Source organism: Schistocerca americana, chromosome 8 (genome assembly GCF_021461395.2).
Source record: "Schistocerca americana isolate TAMUIC-IGC-003095 chromosome 8, iqSchAmer2.1, whole genome shotgun sequence".
Classification (NCBI taxonomy): Eukaryota; Metazoa; Arthropoda; class Insecta; order Orthoptera; family Acrididae; genus Schistocerca; species Schistocerca americana.
This window is the reverse complement of record NC_060126.1, coordinates 523,800,138-523,819,205: the sequence shown is the minus strand read 5'-3', so window position 1 is coordinate 523,819,205 and position 19,068 is coordinate 523,800,138. Positions and strand designations below refer to the sequence as shown.

The 19,068-nt window shown below is 47.6% G+C and overlaps 1 protein-coding gene across 1 annotated transcript in view; it reads left to right on the top strand.

The window, feature by feature from the left end:
* LOC124545016 (glucose dehydrogenase [FAD, quinone]-like) overlaps positions 1-19,068 on the top strand; it is a 44,811-nt gene that overhangs the window by 12,068 nt on the left and 13,675 nt on the right. The window contains exons 3-4 of the mRNA XM_047123793.1: positions 3,811-4,182; positions 12,200-12,475. Coding sequence (XP_046979749.1) covers positions 3,811-4,182; positions 12,200-12,475 — 648 coding nt within the window. The remainder of the gene's footprint in view (positions 1-3,810; positions 4,183-12,199; positions 12,476-19,068) is intronic.

Sequence of the window (19,068 nt, the reverse complement as noted above, 5' to 3'; positions counted from 1 at the left end):
ATGTCTTTGTTCGGCAGTGTACATATAGAAATTTGTATTGATCATCAGTGTCCCATCAGCCTGTGAGTTTGAGTTGTTATACGCATTTATTAGTGCATAAAATCTCCCTACCTGAAATTTCAGTGAGCTGTGCTACAACTGGACAAAACTACTTTTGCTAATCTACTGAAATAGGCAAAACTAATGTATTTCCATAGTAAATAGTTGTAACTACACACACATACATACACATACACACATACTAAAATGTTTATGACTATACAGTCTTTTTGATTTTTTAGTTTATTGCCTTTCGGGTCGTGCCCATTCAGCCATTTGTAATGGAAAGACGATAGGACAGCGTATTGGGGACAATTTTCTAGTCACTTACAGCGATACGAAAGCAAGGACAACACAATAGCCAGTCCCATAAGGGAGAAAATCTGTAACCTGGCCGGGAATCGAACGCGAGCCCCTTTAGTTAGCAATCTGCCATGCTGACCGCGCAGCTACCAAGGTGGACAGCTGTACAAGTATTACGCCGTTTATCCTCTCTGGGCTGTTCCCAGATTGCTGCACATCCCAGCCGACTTGAGGTGGCCCACTGCTACTAGCCATCGATGAACATCCTTGTCCCCCGTATTAAACTACATATAATACATGACATCAACAGTAAATGACAGTAACAACTTACGCTACACCATGTTAGAACTGGAAATGTACCGAGGTAACTACCACCATGTACCACACCTCGGACCTCCCCAGGCTAGACGAGCTAGCAAGGGGAGTCAGTAACGGCTCCTACACTCCTGGCTGCTGCACAGTTCTAGTCTACTTTGCAGCACTGCGGCAGCAGTTCAGCGCGAGCGTCGCCCGACAGCACTGACGGGCTGTCGCACGTCTGTGATGTCGCCAACACTGTCACATGCGGGTGTGAGGACAACGCGGAAGAGTATATTGAGCTGCAAGGTCTTCTGTCGTCTTATACACTGTCCAGTTACATCAATGCGATCACTCATTAAAAGCCCGAATAATCACCTTTTGCAGGGCGGATTGCTGAGAGAGGTGCAGGACGAGGATGCTGTGGCCACTTCGTGGAGGTTACTCGATCGGGGATCCGTGGCGCGTTTGGTGGCCAGGCGGGTATGAGAAACTCATCCTGTACCACTTCCAACCGCGCACATACACTGCGTGCTGCGTGACAAGTTGTATTGTGCTGTGGTGGATACCATCGTGCCGAGGTGGAGATGGTCCCCTAGGGTGGATGCGTACTTGTGTTTATTCACCGCGCCTTCCTGAATCACGAGATTACCCAGAGAATGCCACAAAGATATTCCTCGAACCATTACACTCCCTCCGCCAGCCTGGACCCTGTGCTTTCACACACGTGACGCCATAGTGCCAGCAGCCGTCATTCCGGTGGAGCACCAGATGTGAGTCACCTGGAAACTCCACCTGTCGCCACTCAGTGGACGTCCACTTGCGGTATTGGCGTGCAAATTCCAGCATTTGTCGCCGATCAAATGCAGTGAGCGTCGGTGCACGAACGAGGCGCCCTCTGCAGAGGCGCATACACAGCAATGTTGTCCAAACGGCCTTTGAGGAGATACTGTTGGTAGCCCCTTGGTTCATCTGCACGATCATCTGCTCAATAGTTGCACGTCTATTCGGCCGCACACATCTCTGCAGCCGTTGTTCACTCCTGTCGTTTAGGGTGCGCACAGCATCGCAGTCGCCTTGGCGCCACACGGCGGCAGGAGAACAGTTTAAAATCCGAGCCATTCTCGATATGCTTGCACACTAGGCCTGAAAGAAAATGGTCATGCTCTCCTGAACGTTAAATAAATCGCTCCGTTTCCGCATTATGACGACTAATATATTGTTTTCCGCCCCCCCCCCCCCCCCCCCACCGACACCCTTTATGTACCCTCCACTGCTAGTGCTGCCACCTGCGAGTGGTTATTGCCCGTTAACGTCGGATACAGACGGTGGTCAGATTAATGTTACGGAACCGTGTGTATAAATTGACTACTCGCATTATTCTGGCCGTTTGTTAGTATTCGCAGAAAGCGGTGTAACAAAACACACAGGAGCAAGTAGACGAGATGGGACTTATTCCCAAGATAATGTCTGTTTTGCTGTTCTGTTCACGAGCCACGTGGAAGTACGTATGTACGCACGCACAGACGCACACAAGCGACACAGCGACTAGCTGCAGTTCAATGGCAACGTTTAACACGAATTCCAAAATTAGTCTATAAATGTCTGTATTCGCCGTTGCCACGAGTATCAGTGTACGGGAGGGCTGCTAGTGGCGTTCAGATCCCTACGGCAGAGTTGTATGAGAGATATCTAGGAGTACTTTACCCTGCCCCCAAGATCTTTCCGATCTCTCACACTTGTTCCGTCGAGGTTGTATGCTCCTGGTTCTACAATACCGACCATTAAAATTGCTATACCACGAAGATGACGTGCTGCGAACGCGAAATTTAACCGACAGGAAGAAGATGTTGTGATATGCAAATGATTAGCTTTTCACAGTATTCACACAAGATCGGCGCCGGTGGCGACACCTACAACGTGCTGACATGAGGAATGTTTCGAACCGATTTCTCATACACAACCAGCAGTTGGCCGGCGTTGCCTGGTGAAACGTTGTTGTGATGCCACGTGTAAGGAGGAGAAATGCGTACCATCGCGTTTCCGACTTTGATAAAGGTCGGATTCTACCCTCTCGCGATTGCGGTTTATCGTATCCCGACATTGCTGCTCGCGTTGGTCGAGATCCAATGACTGTTAGCAGAATATGGAATCGGTGGGTTCAGGAGGGTAATACGGAGCGCCGTGCTGGATCCAAACGGCTTCGTATCACTAGCAGTCGAGGTGACAGGCATCTTATCCGCACGGCTGTAACGGATGGTACAGCAACGTCTCGATGCCCGAGTCAACAGATGGGGACGTTTGCAAAACAACAACCATCTGTACGAACAGTTCGACGACGCCTGCAGCAGCATGGACTATCACAGCTCGGAGACCACGGCTGCGGTTACCCTTGACGCTGCATTACAGACAGGAGCGCCTGCGATGGTGTACTCGACGACGAACCTGGGTGCACGAATGGCAAAACGTTATTTTACAGCATCACGATGGTCGCATCCGTGTTTGGCGACATCGCGGTGAACGCACTTTGAAATCGTGTATTCGACATCGCCACACTGGCGTATCACCCGGCGTGATGGTATGGGGTGCCATTGGTTATTCGTCTCGGTCACCTCTTCTTCACACTGACGGCACTTTGAACAGTGGACGTTAGATTTCAGATGTGTTGCGACCCGTGGCTCTACCCTTCATTCAATCCCTGCGAAACCCTGTATTTCAGCATGATAATGCACGACCGCATGTTGCAGGTCCTGTACAGGCCTTTCTGGATACAGAAAATGTTCGACTGCTGCCCTGGCCAGCACATTCTCCAGATCTCTCACCAATTGAAAACGTCTGGTCAATGGCGTCCGAGCAACTGGCTCGTCACAATACGCCAGTCACTACTCTTGATGAAGTGTGGTATCGTGTCGAAGCTGCATGGGCAGCTGTACCTGTACACGCCATCCAAGCTCTGCTTGACTCAATGCCCAGGCGTATCAAGGCCGTTATTACGGACAGCGGTGGTTGTTCTGGGTGGTGATTTCTCAGGATCTATGCAGCCAAATAGCGTGAAAATGCAATCACATGTCAGTTCTAGTGTAATACATTTGTCTGCATTTCTTCTCGGTGTAGCAACTTCAGTGGCCGGTGGTGTAGTTTCCCTTACTGTTGTAAGACGGTGACGTGCAGGAGCCGCACCCGTGGGGCGGCTACTCGGCCTCGGAGCACGGCGCGGCGGGCCCGCTGCGGCTGACGCAGAGCGCGTGGCGCAGCCCGCTGTGCGGGGGCGTGCTGCGCGCGGCGCGCCAGCTGGGGCTGCGCGTGGGCGACGCGAGCGGCGGCCGGCAGGCGGGCTTCACGCTGCAGCACGTGGCCGTGGCGGGCGGCGTGCGCCAGAGCTCCGCGCGCGCCTACCTCTGCCCGGCCGCCTCCAGGGCCAACCTGCACGTGGTGCGGCGCGCAGCCGCCTCCGCCGTGCTCGTCGACCCCGCCACGCTCGCCGCCACCGGCGTGCGCTTCCTGCTGGCCGGCCGCAACCACACCGTCCGTGCCGCCAAGGAGGTACCGCGCACACACTCCACTTCACTGCACTCTCGCCACGCGTCCTTTTTGGACATACACATCAGCGGAGAAAGGGATTATGTCCGAATTTTCGTAGAGAATGAGAATCGGATAAATGGGGTCTCAGGGCGACCAGCGTGACGTCTAATTTTGCAATAAACATTTAGTTGTTTTCGACGGTAGTTAAGAAAAACTTCATTACTTATTTGCGGAAAAAGTGAAACATGTCACGAATGTCTGCGACAGTGATGTAGGCCGAAGTAGTGAATTAAAATTTGTTCCACTGCGACGATCCGAAGCCAGGTCCCCTGCTCACTAGGCAGATGCGCTATCCGTTGTACCGCACTAGCACTCTGGATGCTGCAGCTGCACAGGCTACCCTAGTATGTCTCCATCCCTGATACAAATTCCAATTCGTGCCTCAGGCCATTGCTCTTCTCTTCATTGCTTCAGTCATCATTATCGTAGGTGAAGGTGAAATTCAATGTCTCTCAGAAAGCACAGCTCTGTATGATTAACATGCAGAGTAGCAATTACTGTTTTTGAACGGTTTGCGTTAGGACGTCGAAACTGCACGGTCGGCCGCGCAGCACGATGAGAATTAGTGGGCTTTGGTTGAGCGACAAATCCCACTTTCATTTGGTAGGTTCGTCAATAAACAAAATTGCATTTGGGGGACTGACAGTCTGCATTTCGCGATCGAGAAGTCTCTGCACCTCGACGGCTGACTGTGTGGTGTGCAGTGTCCAGTCACGAAAGGGTTCTAATGGCTCTGAGCACTACGGGACTTAACAGCTGACGTTATCAGTCCCCTAAAACTTAGAACTACTTAAACATAACTAACCTAAGCACATCACACACATCCACGCCCGAGGCAGGATTCGAACCTGCGACCGTAGCGGTCGCGCGATTCCAGACTGAAGCGCCTAGAACCGCTAGGCCACTCCGGCCGGTCCAGTCACGGAATAAACTGTGCGATACTCCTCGATGGCACGGTGACTACCGAAAGGTACATGAAGGTTTTGGAAGATGATTTAATCCCCATTATCCAAAGTGACGCTAATTTCGACAACATGTGATTCGTGTAACACGGAGCTAGACCCTGTCGAAGCAGGAGAGTGTTTGATGTCCTGCAGGAGCACTTTGAGGACCGCATTCTGGCTCTGAGGAACCCGGAGGCCACTGGCATGGGCGTCGATTGGGCCCCATATTCTCCGTATCTGAACACATACGACTCCTTTTTCTGGGGCTATATTGAAGATAACGTTACAGCAATAACTCCGAAGTAATTGCTGAGCTGAAAACAGCTATTCAGCAGATCGTCGACAGCACAGATTTTCCGACACCAGCGGGTCGTGCAGAATTTCGCTACTAGGCCGCGCAACATCATCGCCATTGGTGGCAGCCATATCGAACATGCCATAACCCAACTCCGAATATCTGTAGTGACGTTTGCATGTTGAATAAACTGTGTGCACGCCGTAGTTTGTAACTAATTTACGTTTCCTTTCATATACTTTAATAATTGTCACCCTGGATCACCCACATCTGAGGTACAAGCGGGATTAACCCCATTTCACTCGTTGCTAACGTGCTAATCCAATAACAGAGAGCCTTGGCAGTAGTGATCCGAATTTACAAGGGGAGCAATTATGGGCTAGGCGTGAAAAGGACTCTGCATTGGGGAGGGGCACGTACTAGGGTTGTCTCTGCGGCTGTGGTACTCTCAGGGTCAGTGTGGGACAACGGATGGAGTGTCTGGCTAGTAAGCAGGAGAGTTGCCGTTCATACAAAATTTATTTCATTGCGCCAACCTGCATTATCATTGTAGATAAAGGTGAAAGTCAATAGGACTCAGCAACATCGACTGTATATGATTTCACAATCAGCTACGTAAATGAAGTACTAAGAACTTCACCTCTTCAAGGGTTATTTATTTTATGCATAAAAAGCTACATTGATGTGATTTTTAACGGTCAAAAGGGTCCTTCGGATCAAATGCTAAGTTCAGGATATTTCGGGAACAGAAGACGCTACGAAAGTAAGAAAGATGTCAGGAAGTTCATGCTTTCCCAAAAAAAACCTTGAAAATAATAAAAAAATGAAAAATTCAGTCCAGATGTTTGGTGAAATGATTTATGTAAAATATATTACGAAAACATTTGATGTGCCTTCGAATGACGGTCGAAATAGTGTGCAGCAAATGAGGTGTGCAAAGCTTTCTCTATTTTATACTTTACTTTTACAGAAATTATTTCACAAAACATTTGAGCAATATGTTTTCATTTTTTTTTTTCATATTATCACCTTTCCTGACGACACGACACAATCTCTTATGTGTGTAAACCCTTTCCATATGACCAGTCTTCCCTATTCAGTACTTTTTGGAACACCCAAATAACATTGGTCAGGAGTAGTGTATTATTCTGCTAATGCTGAAATGTATTGCACACCGTTCAAGCAGCTTGCTTAGTCTGTCGACGCGTCTCTTCCGCTTTTATTTTTTATTAGATTTCGTTTCGGCGTATAAAACAAACCAACCTAATCAGTTCCCAGGTGTCGTACACATTCTCTTGCACTGCTTACTACTATAGGTTCTGTCTGACACGACATGGGGGTGCGCAGCCTTGTAAACAGTGTGCTGGGCTTTCATTGCACATCACAGTGACTGAGGTCCTGGTAATTGCTAACACTTGAGCAGCTGTACGAGGAATGAATCTGGTGCTGTGACTGTCCACGGCTCCAGAGGGTAGCGTGATTAAGCAGGTATTTAGATAGGAGTGTTGGAAGACTATGATTTTATGACTGCCTGCCGAACTATTTATGAGGAAGAATTTATGGCTGCCTTGATAGAAACAGGCCTCACATAACCAAGGAGCAGCTGCTGTTGACCGCAACGTGTCCTTCCAGCAACGTACACTTGTTGCAGGACGTGATTAACAAAAAAGGTCTGGTAACTTATCATCTCAACTACTGGATCATACATTTCCAGTAAAATGTCAATTTCGAACAAAATGGCAGTATTAATCTGACACGTAATTATTACTAGAGTGGCCGCCACGAAGCTAGACGGCCCAAGATCAGACCCGCTGGCTGCAGTCCGCAGGTGCTAAGCGCTGCGATCCGCCCGCCTCGTAGCTTTATTGCCACATACACATTCCTAAAGGTGCCATAAGTCAACGCCAGCTGAATGTTCAGTGTTTACGTGAGATACCGTGTGCTCACACGTTGTTTCAGTCTTTCGTGGAATAGTGCACTCACGTGTGTTTGGTGACCGAAATGCAGGACCTATATGTAGTCTTGCTCCAAAGGTGTCCGTAACAGCCAAAAAGAAATTCTAAATTGTAGTATAGAATGCACTGAAGTTTTTTTTATTACTTATCTGGTCAACAGTGAAGAAACTAGAGGAAATGCAAATTTTGCGCAAGTTCATAAAATGACAACGAAAACTTGCGTTATTTCCAAATCGACTGTATACCATATTAACAGCGCAGTAACATAGACATAATCTATATATGTGAACATGTGTTTCCATTCTCCAAGAAAGGGGTATACATGAAAAATGAAATCAAACAAATCGGACGATTTTGAGAAAAAGTTAGTAAGCAGAACCGTACTTAGATACTACGACAGACGAGAGTATCCGACGGCTATAAAAATACAGAGCGATCTCGATGAAGATATTAAATACTGGGAATCAGGAAGCTCCGTTATCGGTCTTCTCTGCTCACTTCGTCTTTGATTCAGGAAGTGCAATGATAGACGAATAATTTTAATGGAATGCAGACACATCGCAGCAGCAAGAACGAAGTTTTGTGTTCAGTGCACTTTACTGCTTGCTGAGCACAACAGTCTTCTGATGTAATTCTTCATGCTTTCCCGGCGATCTGTTGTCATCTTGGATATTCGGGAATCCAGCCGGATGTTCGCATCGTTCTCGCACGATATTTCAACAGCGTGCCTCACTGTCTTCTTCAGGTGCTACCTGAGACTGGTCCTTGGCTCGATCGAGTCCAGTATTTATGCCTGGGAGGAGCTGGGCGTTCCCTAATCGGTCCGCGCCGGGTCGAGTGTTCCATCTGTGGTCCGCGCCCGCCAGACTCAGCTTCAATGGAGCCCTCCAGTCGCAGATGTTCCGACTGCCGTCGGCGCCCGTTCTGGCCGTCCTCAACGGATGTGGTTATCATTTGAGGTGTGTCAGACCTGGTCTGAGATGTTGGGTATTCTATCTCCTGACTGTTACTATGATTTCCACTTCTGTTTCGTGCTGGGCGCTCCCTAATCGGTCCACGCCGCGTCGTGTGTTCCGTCTGAGGTCCGCGCCCGTCAGACGCGGCTACATTGTCCCTCTCTGGTCGCTGGTGTTCCCTCCGCCGTCCGCGCCCGGCCTGGCTGTCTTCTGAAGTCGAGTCACGGCTGTTCTCTCGGTCTCCACTTCTATTTCTTGTAGAATCCCGGAGTGTCCTGCGTTGAGTTTTCACAAGCTCAAGTGCTGGATTCCAGGCAGTGCTGATTTGGTATCCCGAGTCACGGTTGATTAGATTGTCTGTGACCTTAATCTCAATGGCTTCTTTAATGACACTGTCCCAAAATCTTGAGGTCTGTGTCACAATCTTGGTGTCATTGTAATCCATTGAATGACCAAGTTCCAGACAATGCTCTGCTATGGCTGATTTAGTTGCCTGCCTGAGTCTGGTATGTCTCTGGTGTTCTTTACACCTGATGTTCACAGTTCTGGTCGTCTGGCCAATGTATGACATCCCACACTGGCAAGGTATGTTGTAAATACCTGGCTTGCGTAGCCCCAGGTCATCTTTTACATTCCCCAGCATAGCCCCAATTTTGGTGGGTGGGCAAAATATGCTCTTGATGTCATATTTCTGGAGAATCCTGCTGATCTTGGCAGAGATAGGTCCGGCATATGGCAGGTATGCCATCTTCTTTGCCTCTTCTGGTTCTTCTTCTTGATCCTTTGGCCGGTTAGCAGGTTGAAGTGCCTTCTGGATATCTCTAGAGGAGTACCCATTCTTGCTGAATACTGATTGTAAGTGTTCTATTTCTGTGGCCAGACTATCAGTATCTGACAGAGTTTGTGCTCTGTGGACCAGTGTTTTGAGCACTCCATTCTTCTGTGCTGGGTGGTGGCAACTGCTGGCTTGTAGGTATAAGTCAGTGTGCGTAGGTTTGCGGTACACACTGTGTCCAAATGTGCCATCTGCCTTTCTCTTCACCAGAACATCCAAGAAAGGAAGTAGTCCATCCTTCTCCATTTCCATTGAGAACTGAATGTTCGGATGGCAAGAGTTCAGATGTAGCAGGAACTCATCTAACTTCTCTCTACCATGGGGCCAGATGACAAAGGTATCATCCACATACCGAAAAAAGCACTTGGGTTGATATGTGGCTGAAGAGAGTGCCTCCTCTTCAAACCTCTCCATAAATAGGTTGGCCACCACTGGTGATAGAGGGCTGCCCATAGCCACCCCTTCTGTTTGTTCGTAAAATTGACCCCCATATAGGAAGTACGTCGACGTGAGTACATGCCTGAATAGATCAAGGAGAGCCCCATCGAACTTCTCTCCAATAAGCTCAAGTGACTCCTTCAGTGGTACCCGTGTGAAGAGAGACACCACATCGAAACTAACCATGATGTCTGTGTCTGTGATGTGTTGCTGGCCCAGTCGTTGCAGGAAATCCTCTGAGTTCCGGATGTGATGTGCACATTTACCCACATGTGGTGTCAACATCATCTTCAGGTATTTCGCAGTAGGGTAAGTTGCTGCGCCAATATTGCTGACAATAGGTCTCAGTGGAACCCCATCCTTATGAACCTTGGGGAGTCCATAAAGTCTAGGCGGTGCTGGTGCTTTGGGACGCAGCTTCTTGATGACTTGTTCAGGCAGGCCCATCTCCTTCAACAGAGCCCTGGTCTTTTTGTCCACTTTCTCTGTAGGGTCGCTTGCTATTGACCTATATGCAGGATCCTCCAGAAGTTGTTGCACCTTTCTGTCATATTCTGTTTTCTTTAGGATGACTGTGGAGTTCCCCTTGTCTGTGGGCAACACCACAATGCTGTCATCCTCCCGGAGTCGCCTCAGACCACCCTTTCATCACCTGAAATGTTGGATTTGGGAGGCTTGGTCTTGGTGAGCGCCCTGCAGGTCTCTCTTCGGATCTCTTCGGCCACACTAGAAGGTAGAGTGTTGGCCACTTGCTCAACTGCACTGATGAAAGCTGTGACAGGCACATTTCTAGGGGTCACTGCGAAATTGAGGCCCTTGCTAAGTACTTTTAAGGTGGTCTCATCGAGCTGCTTGTCACTTAGATTGACCACCGTGTGTGTGTCCCCAGTCTGTTGCGCCTCGTTGTTGAGGCGCTCAAACTTGGCTAGTTGGCGTGCCATTGACTTCTTGCTGGTGCATTCTGCTAGAGACCAGGAGGCACCGTCAACCTGGTAGCAGTCTTGAGTGGTTAAGGAAGCTGCTATAGTTAGGTGAAGATACAGCAACTCCCTGGACAAAACATCCACCAAAATTGGGGCTATGCTGGGGAATGTAAAAGATGACCTGGGGCTACGCAAGCCAGGTATTTACAACATACCTTGCCAGTGTGGGATGTCATACATTGGCCAGACGACCAGAACTGTGAACATCAGGTGTAAAGAACACCAGAGACATACCAGACTCAGGCAGGCAACTAAATCAGCCATAGCAGAGCATTGTCTGGAACTTGGTCATTCAATGGATTACAATGACACCAAGATTGTGACACAGACCTCAAGATTTTGGGACAGTGTCATTAAAGAAGCCATTGAGATTAAGGTCACAGACAATCTAATCAACCGTGACTCGGGATACCCAATCAGCACTGCCTGGAATCCAGCACTTGAGCTTGTGAAAACTCAACGCAGGACACTCCGGGATTCTACAAGAAATAGAAATGGAGACCGAGAGAACAGCCGTGAGACAAGGTGTCTGACATTGGAGACCAGATCTGACACACCCCAGATCATGAACTCGACTTCAGAAGACAGCTAGGCCGGGCGCGGACGGCGGAGGGAACACCAGCGACCAGAGAGGGACAATGTAGCCGCGTCTGACGAGCGCGGACCTCAGACGGAACACACGACGCGGCGTGGACCGATTAGGGAGCGCCCAGCACGAAACAGAAGTGGAAATCATAGTAACAGTCAGGAGATAGAATACCCAACATCTCAGACCGGGTCTGACACACCTCAGATGATAACCACATCCGTTGAGGACGGCCAAAACGGGCGCCGACGGCAGTCGGAACATCTGCGACTGGAGGGCTCCATTGAAGCTGAGTCTGGCGGGCGCGGACCACAGATGGTACACTCGACCCGGCGCGGACCGATTAGGGAACGCCCAGCTCCTCCCAGGCATAAATACTGGACTCGATCGAGCCAAGGACCAGTCTCAGGTAGCACCTGAAGAAGACAGCGAGGCACGCTGTTGAAATATCGTGCGAGAACGACGCGAACATCCGGCTGGATTCCCGAATATCCAAGATGACAACAGTCTTGTACGTTATACTTCGATAAAACTTGCGTATCAGAAAACCATACGCACAAATGTATTTTGCTCGATTTCAACTCAAATATTAGCCTGAAAGTACCTACAGTACTTTTGTATATCGACAGGTGGTGGGTGCACTGCCGAAAGGTCGGTAGGAGCTGAAAAAAAAGTTCGCGAGGTAGGGAATGTTCTCCGGCGTATTAAGGCAAGCCGTCCGAATTAAAATCCCGGCGGCAACATGCAGGTTTTATCGCCTTGTGCGCACGGAGTTTCTCGCAAATGAAATGCCTTCATAGGTGACACGATACAATAATCATGTCTCAGGTGTTACCGAAATTAATTTTGTTGTTTTCTAAACACCTTTCTCGCTGGAAGTTTACAAAAAATCCAATAGAACGCAAATTCATTAGCGACGACATAGTAGTAACTGCAGTAGCACTTAAGGTGTAGTTGACTGGAGCGCGCTCGCAACGGACACCCAGGTGGTGCTGAGCGCCGGCACGGTGGGGTCGGCCCAGCTGCTGATGGTTTCCGGGATAGGGCCGCGCCGGCACCTGGAGTCGCTGGGGATCCCCGTGGTGCGGGACCTGCCGGTGGGGGAGAACCTGCAGGACCACATGCAGCTGGTGGCGCCCACCTACCTCTTCAACAGGTCCCACCCGCAGGAGCGCACTGCCTCCCAGCGGATGGACGACGTCTACGAATACTTCGCGCACCGCACTGGACCGCTTGCCAGCTTGGACCTCCTTCAAGTACAGGTAACTACCGACAACAGCAGCAGGTATCGCCAGTTTCTTCCCAGTCAGAAGGCTGGACTGCACTGACCGTGCTGTGCCGATGTATCTCCCTCGTTTATATTTTCTGTTGTTACTCAATTTTTTCAGCATCGTTATGGTCAACATCACAGCTTTGTGCTATCTCACCTTACCGTCGGAACACGCCCCCGTAATTGGATTCGTTAAGCCATTCTAGTGACTTGCCGTCCGACCTAGACGTAGCTGGTTCGAAGTACGATGTAGAAAGACATTCTCGACACCATTATTTGACTGGCAACGGAACGAGAGGTGGCAGCTAATTCTGTCTAACTTCCTTGCTGTGCGCCCAGTACCACGTGAAACGTTAAACTCTCCCCTGTGATCCGATTCCAAGATACGGACGTTAAGCTTCACTGCCCCTCTGTGCTCTTCGAAAAGTGTAGGTTATTTATTGGCACTGGGTTTCAGATGCTCCACCTCTCTGGTTTACATGGTAAATAACCTATACTCTCGCGATATTTCATTACACATATTAAACGAAGCTTCGAGAGACTTACTGCTACCAATGTCGTCTCCAGCACAATCCACCGAGTAAATTGTTCCGTGGATCGCTGACATAGGACAGCGACCATTCTCTTTACTACTCTCAAATTGATCAAAAACAGTCTTGACGGCAACGAAATATTTATTTACAATGGCCACCGATTTCGGTCAGAACGTGACCATCTTCAGACCATTTATACTTTGAGTTTAGGAGGTGGTGGTGAGCGCAGCAGGTATTATTGACTCCACAATGCTAACTGTCAACCACTGTAATCAAATATTTTATTACGGTCAAGACTGTTTTAATCCATTTTTAAAGTATTTTTAGCCAGTCAACTATTCCTCCACGAGAAGTGTTCTCAAAAATTACTATTTTCCTTCGTAGTTGTGAGCACGAAGTGGAACTGTAACATGCCGATATCATCCTGGATAAAATTTTCCATTGGTTTCATCTGATCCATGCAAATAATGTGTTGTACAAATAGTATTATATTTTGCTTGTTTGTGGTGTTAATGAAAATGTGCATTAGAAGAGGACACAGGGTGGGAATGGAAGGAACAAGGGAAAGAAAAACGAAAGGATAAAGGAAAGAAAAAGGAAAAGACCAGCAAAGGAAAAAAGGGAAACGAAAAGGAAAAAGCAATAAAAAGGAAAACAAAAAAAGAAAGAAATTTACGCAAAAATGAAAACAGAAGGGAAGGAAAAGGAGAAAGGAAAACGAGTGAAGGAGAAGGCAAAAGAAAATGTGGCAGGAAAGGAATCCGGGGGGGGGGGGGGGGATGGGTGGGAGTAATGACAGAAGGGAACAGGATTAGGGAGGACAGGGCAGGAGCCTGGACATAGGAGGAGTGGGGAATGGAGGAGAGTGTGGGGATGGGGAAAGGGAGGCTAGGGGGTAATGGAAGGTGCATAAGGGGGGAAGTATGGGAGGAGTGATGGGGATGGGAGTATGGACGAGAAGGGATAGGAAAGGACGGAACGGGAAATGAGAGGGACGAAGAAAAGGGGAAAGGTGTGAGGGAAATAAAGGAGAAAGGGAAGGGATGAGAAAGAAAAGGGTGGGGAAAGCGAAGGGAAAATTTGAGGGAATGCAAAGGGATGGGATGAAATGCAATGAAGGCGAAGAGATGTGTGAGGAATGAGAACAAAGATGGGATGAGTTGGGAGATAAATAGAGGGAAAGCGTTCTCAGTTATATGACTTCGAAGCTCATTATGTTGTCATGTTGATCTCCTATGAGGCCTAGTGCTCTGTTCCATTTTAGGTGATGCACCAATACTAGTGGCATGCTTACTAGCGGCTTATACACAAAATTAGGTTATGCAATACCGTTCCAGCCAACAGACTCCTGGTAATATTTCATTTGCTACCCTCTGCAGTGGAAGAATCTTAGAAGCCATTAACAATCACTGTTATTTGTAATAAGCTGTCAGCTACTGAAACGTTCCTTCTCGTAGCTGTTGTGGCATTGTGCGAAATCCTACTCATGGTTGCATAGCTACAAGACAAAGTATGAGACATATTGCTCCACTGATTTACTCGAAAGCGTTTATTAACGAACACGGATTAATTCTCTGCACTCCCACATTTTTAAGCCCATTTAAAATAAATGACCCCATCCCGCTTTCATACGCATGACGGTGTTAAATGTCGGAATGCTCCAAAGTTAATAACTACAGCCCTTAGCTGTCTAACTACTCTCATGAGGATCCCAAGATCCTCTCACAGGGCTGGAAATACATTCACACTAAGAGTTCATCCATTACCGCCAACGCCGCGTAGAGTGGCCGCGCGAGTAGGGGGACAACATTTGTGCCAGCGCACGTTACATTGTTGCCAAATTTATTCAAGATGGCGGCGATGGCATCATCCAAGATGGCGGCATGTAGACTTGGCAACATCGCATGACGTCATCCAAGATGGCGGCTTTTGGAGGGAAAATAGTCCAATTGTGCTATGTCCACTAACCTAACCTCAAGAAAAAAATGGTGGGAATTTTGAATTTTGGCGCGAAAATAGCCCAATTGTGTTACGTCCACTAACCTAAGCCTCCAGAAGAAAAAATGGCGGGAAGTTTGAATTCCAACAGGATAAAGCATGCAAAGACGGTACTTGTCTTTTTATTATTATTGATTATCATTCATTATTATTTATTATTATTTATTATCATTTATTATCATTCATTATTATAGGTCTACCTCCACTAGAAAATTCCGCCAAATTCAAATTCCAACACGATATTCTCTCGAAAACTGTACTTCTATTTATTATTATCATTTATTTTTTATTCAAGATGTCCGATTTTGTCGGTGAGAAAGCCATTTTCCTTACGTCCATAACAAAAGTCTATCACAAGTTCAAATCCCAACACCGTAATTGATCACACGTACGAGCTTTCTCCGTCACTTATCTTTTTTCACTGGTAGCCTATCATAATCGCGTCAAATAATAAACTGTACTTATAGTAACATAATTCACGCCCTTTGATTTTGCAGGGGGGAAGGGACTGAAGACTTTATTTCAAGCAGTACGGTCATCACTCGTTCTCCAACACAGTCTGCACACACATCTTTGATATCGCAGTGCAGTCACCACGACGTCCGCGCTCCAACTGAATTAGTTCAAATCCTCGCCACCCCCTGGCCAGCGTGCGGAGACACTGCCTATGCCTGTCACGTGAGGCAGCCAGCCACTAGTGCGGGGGGCGAGCCAAGCGATCGCTCCCACGTCGTAAACATGTTTTCGCTGGACACGCTGGAACCTACCGACTTTTGGCGTCACAGCGGCCTCTTGTCCGCTCACCACGTGTATTCTTCGCCTCCACACGTTTCCCACCAAAATTGTCTGCCTCGGAGCTGAATCACACAACGCTCGACTGTTCGCTGCCAGCCGGCCGAAGTGGCCGTGCGGTTAAAGGCGCTGCAGTCCGGAACCCCTAGACCGCTACGGTCGCAGGTTCGAATCCTGCCTCCGGCATGGATGTTTGTCATGTCCTTAGGTTAGTTAGGTTTAACTAGTTCTAAGTTCTAGGGGACTAATGACCTCAGCAGTTGAGTCCCATAGTGCTCGTACCCATTTGATTTTGTTCGCTGCAACACTTTTGGCGCCACGTTCAAACCTGTCGATGCCGACTGCTCACCATCCACCACGTGTCCCTGTGCGAGGGAGTGTACTTTATTTATTTGCGACATATCTTTTTGAAACTTTTACTTCTCATAGGTTTCGATATGTAACGCTCACATCGGCTGCTGGACCAAACTTCGAGCATAGAGTACTTCTCCGGATGTAACGCATGCTTGGTCCACCCGCGAACCCTATCACGGATGCTGCGTATCGTGGACCCGCCTCTCGGACACAGCTCCGGATATACAGTACGCAGCAAATCCACACTCGAATGCTAACTCGGGTATTGAATACTGCGGAGCTGCATTCAAATACAGCTTCCTACCTTGCGCGAGGCGGATCCACCTTCAAAAACTACCCCGTGCGCGGCGTATTGTGGATCCGCATCTGAATTCCGCTCTCCATGTAACTCGCAGTGGATCCACGTTCGAACGTTAACCCTACTCAGCCTTCTGCGAGGCGTGCATGTTCATAGAGATACAGAAACAGAGCGAGCGCTCTCCGAATGTGGAGGTGACTGGATACGCCTTGGTTACATTTAGAGACAATTTTAGAACACTGAACGATAACTTATGTCGCGGTCGCATGGATGGATCTGACATAAAATCGAAAGAAATGCGAAAACTGATTAGCGCATACATATAAACTATCCTAATATACACCGAAATGCGATGAAAATGACAACGTACTTGCTTATCTTCTGGTTCGCAGGGAGGAATTTGTACATGGAGTCAAGTATGCGGCAACAAGAGGAATGCAGAAAAACCATGACCTCGAAGCGAGCCGAGTAAGGAAGGCAGTCAATTTTTTCTCGTTGAGTTCGTATTATAGTGTATGTCTACTGAGGTAGCAGTGATACACGAGAGTTGAATACTGTATTTAATGCTTTTCAGGAGGACAGAGAATCATTCAGGTCTAAACTTACTCACATCTGTGTTAAATGATAACAGAGGGTGTACGGAATGATCGATTGAGACAGAGCTGCAACTAGGCACGATTCAAACGTTGACTCATTTATTCTAGAGAAGGACAAGTTGGTGAAGATAGATTTTTTTTCCCGAGTATTCTATTTGGATGCTTTAGCACGTGATATAGCCAGCGTCCTAGTCGTATGCGTGTACGTATTCGGTATGTGGTTTAAAGCGCTGTCTACTTGCGATCGTTAACGGTGAACCCGTCGGTCATCAGAGTACTTCCATCTCATGTGTGATGAAAGTTGACACAATCCTCTAAACGCACTTTGATTTACGCGATACCCACCCTGTCGCATGCTTGGTGTAAAATCGAGACTTCAGCGTCATAACTAAGTCAGCTGTGGGTATTTGTGAGGGGCTGTAATCATTGTGTACACACTTACCCAACAGACGGGTGTTTACAGAGTTGGTGACGGGATGCGCTGCTGTTATACGTATCTGTTTGCTTGTAGGATGTACCGGCTGCTAATAACTATCATTTTTTATATAGAGCTGATGGAGTAATAGTATTATTTCCGACTCGTGATCTGGTGTGATCATTGGGCACTTGACGTGTCCGCAGGGCTATATTGGGCTCGTATCATAGAAAGGAAAAGCTTTACGACTGGGATAGAGATTGCTCAGCGTAGGGTGACCGGGGAGAAGGATGTATGTCTGACAGGATGGAAAAGTAAGCGATCTAAGGTTATTGCCCGTTTGTAAGTGCTGAACGTTATAGTCTTAGAAGTGTGTGTTTATGTTCTCTCTCTCTCTCTCTCTCTCTCTCTCTCTCTCTCTCTCTCTCTTCTACCGGAACCTTCGATGCACCGATCATGGACTCTACAACAATACTTTACACATGATAGATTGGATGCTTTGCTTAAAAATCTATCGAACTACGTTGTGTATAAATATCGCTCCGTTCTTGTTCTTCTTAACTGTATGCTATTAAATTAAGGCACTTTGGCATCTGTTACTATAGATCGATATGGTGTGCTAAGCTCCAAGACTTGGCTAAATTTCGAGAAATGTGGTGCATTTGGATGGGTTACGACTAGGAATGCTCTATTCAGTAAAGAGAGGTGGAGTGTAGCTGTATTCGTCTGCTCGGTTGAGGAATAATTGGGTAGCGATGTTGCGGGGTAGGTAGGTCAATGCTGAGGTGAGGACGGTCTTGTAACGTAAGAGGACTAGATAGCTCTGTGACCGCCATACGGAGACACCTTTAAAGTTTGATCACCCATACTATGCGCGAGGTCTTAGAAATATGTGTAGCGTTGTCTGGTATAATTTGATCGTCTTTATGTGTTCGAGAATTAAGTGTGAATGGGCGTGCTGAGCAGTCATCTATGAATGGTCGCAATGATACTTGAAAAGTAGAGGTTGTATGGTTTACCTATCATACTGAAATTAAGAAAACAAGCTGTCACATGATTGACCAGTGTTGGACTTACCGTAAAATTTTTCGCGATATCAGCTGTGATGGATAATATTACAGTAGATCGGTGGTGTCTTATCCATCGCATCTGTGCATTGGGTACGACATAATGATTGACTGACAATGCTTGCTTGAGTCAGGGGAGAAATTTTCGTTGATGGACCGCAACTTCCAGGGTTGCTAGCACCGAAAACGGTGATCCTGTACTTGTGTGAAAAAATGACCAATCACTAGAAGCTGAATGCAGAGTTATAAACTATTCGGTCACTGCGACATACGAGTTTCAATGTAGAGGTGGCCAATCACTTTCGAGGGAAGTCGCTACAACGCCAGCAGGCTCTTCTATCTTCATTGTGTTGTGGCTGTCCTTCATTTAAAATCATTCAATGTTATGCTACCGACTGTAAGAATATGATTTATAAGGTGCAAGGTATAGTTTCCTGTGAGAGGCCGTGCATCAGTCCGCTGTTTAGAATCAGACAATGACTTCGAAGTCGCAGCAGAAAGACGAAATGCTCGGCAGTGTGCAAAAGCGTCT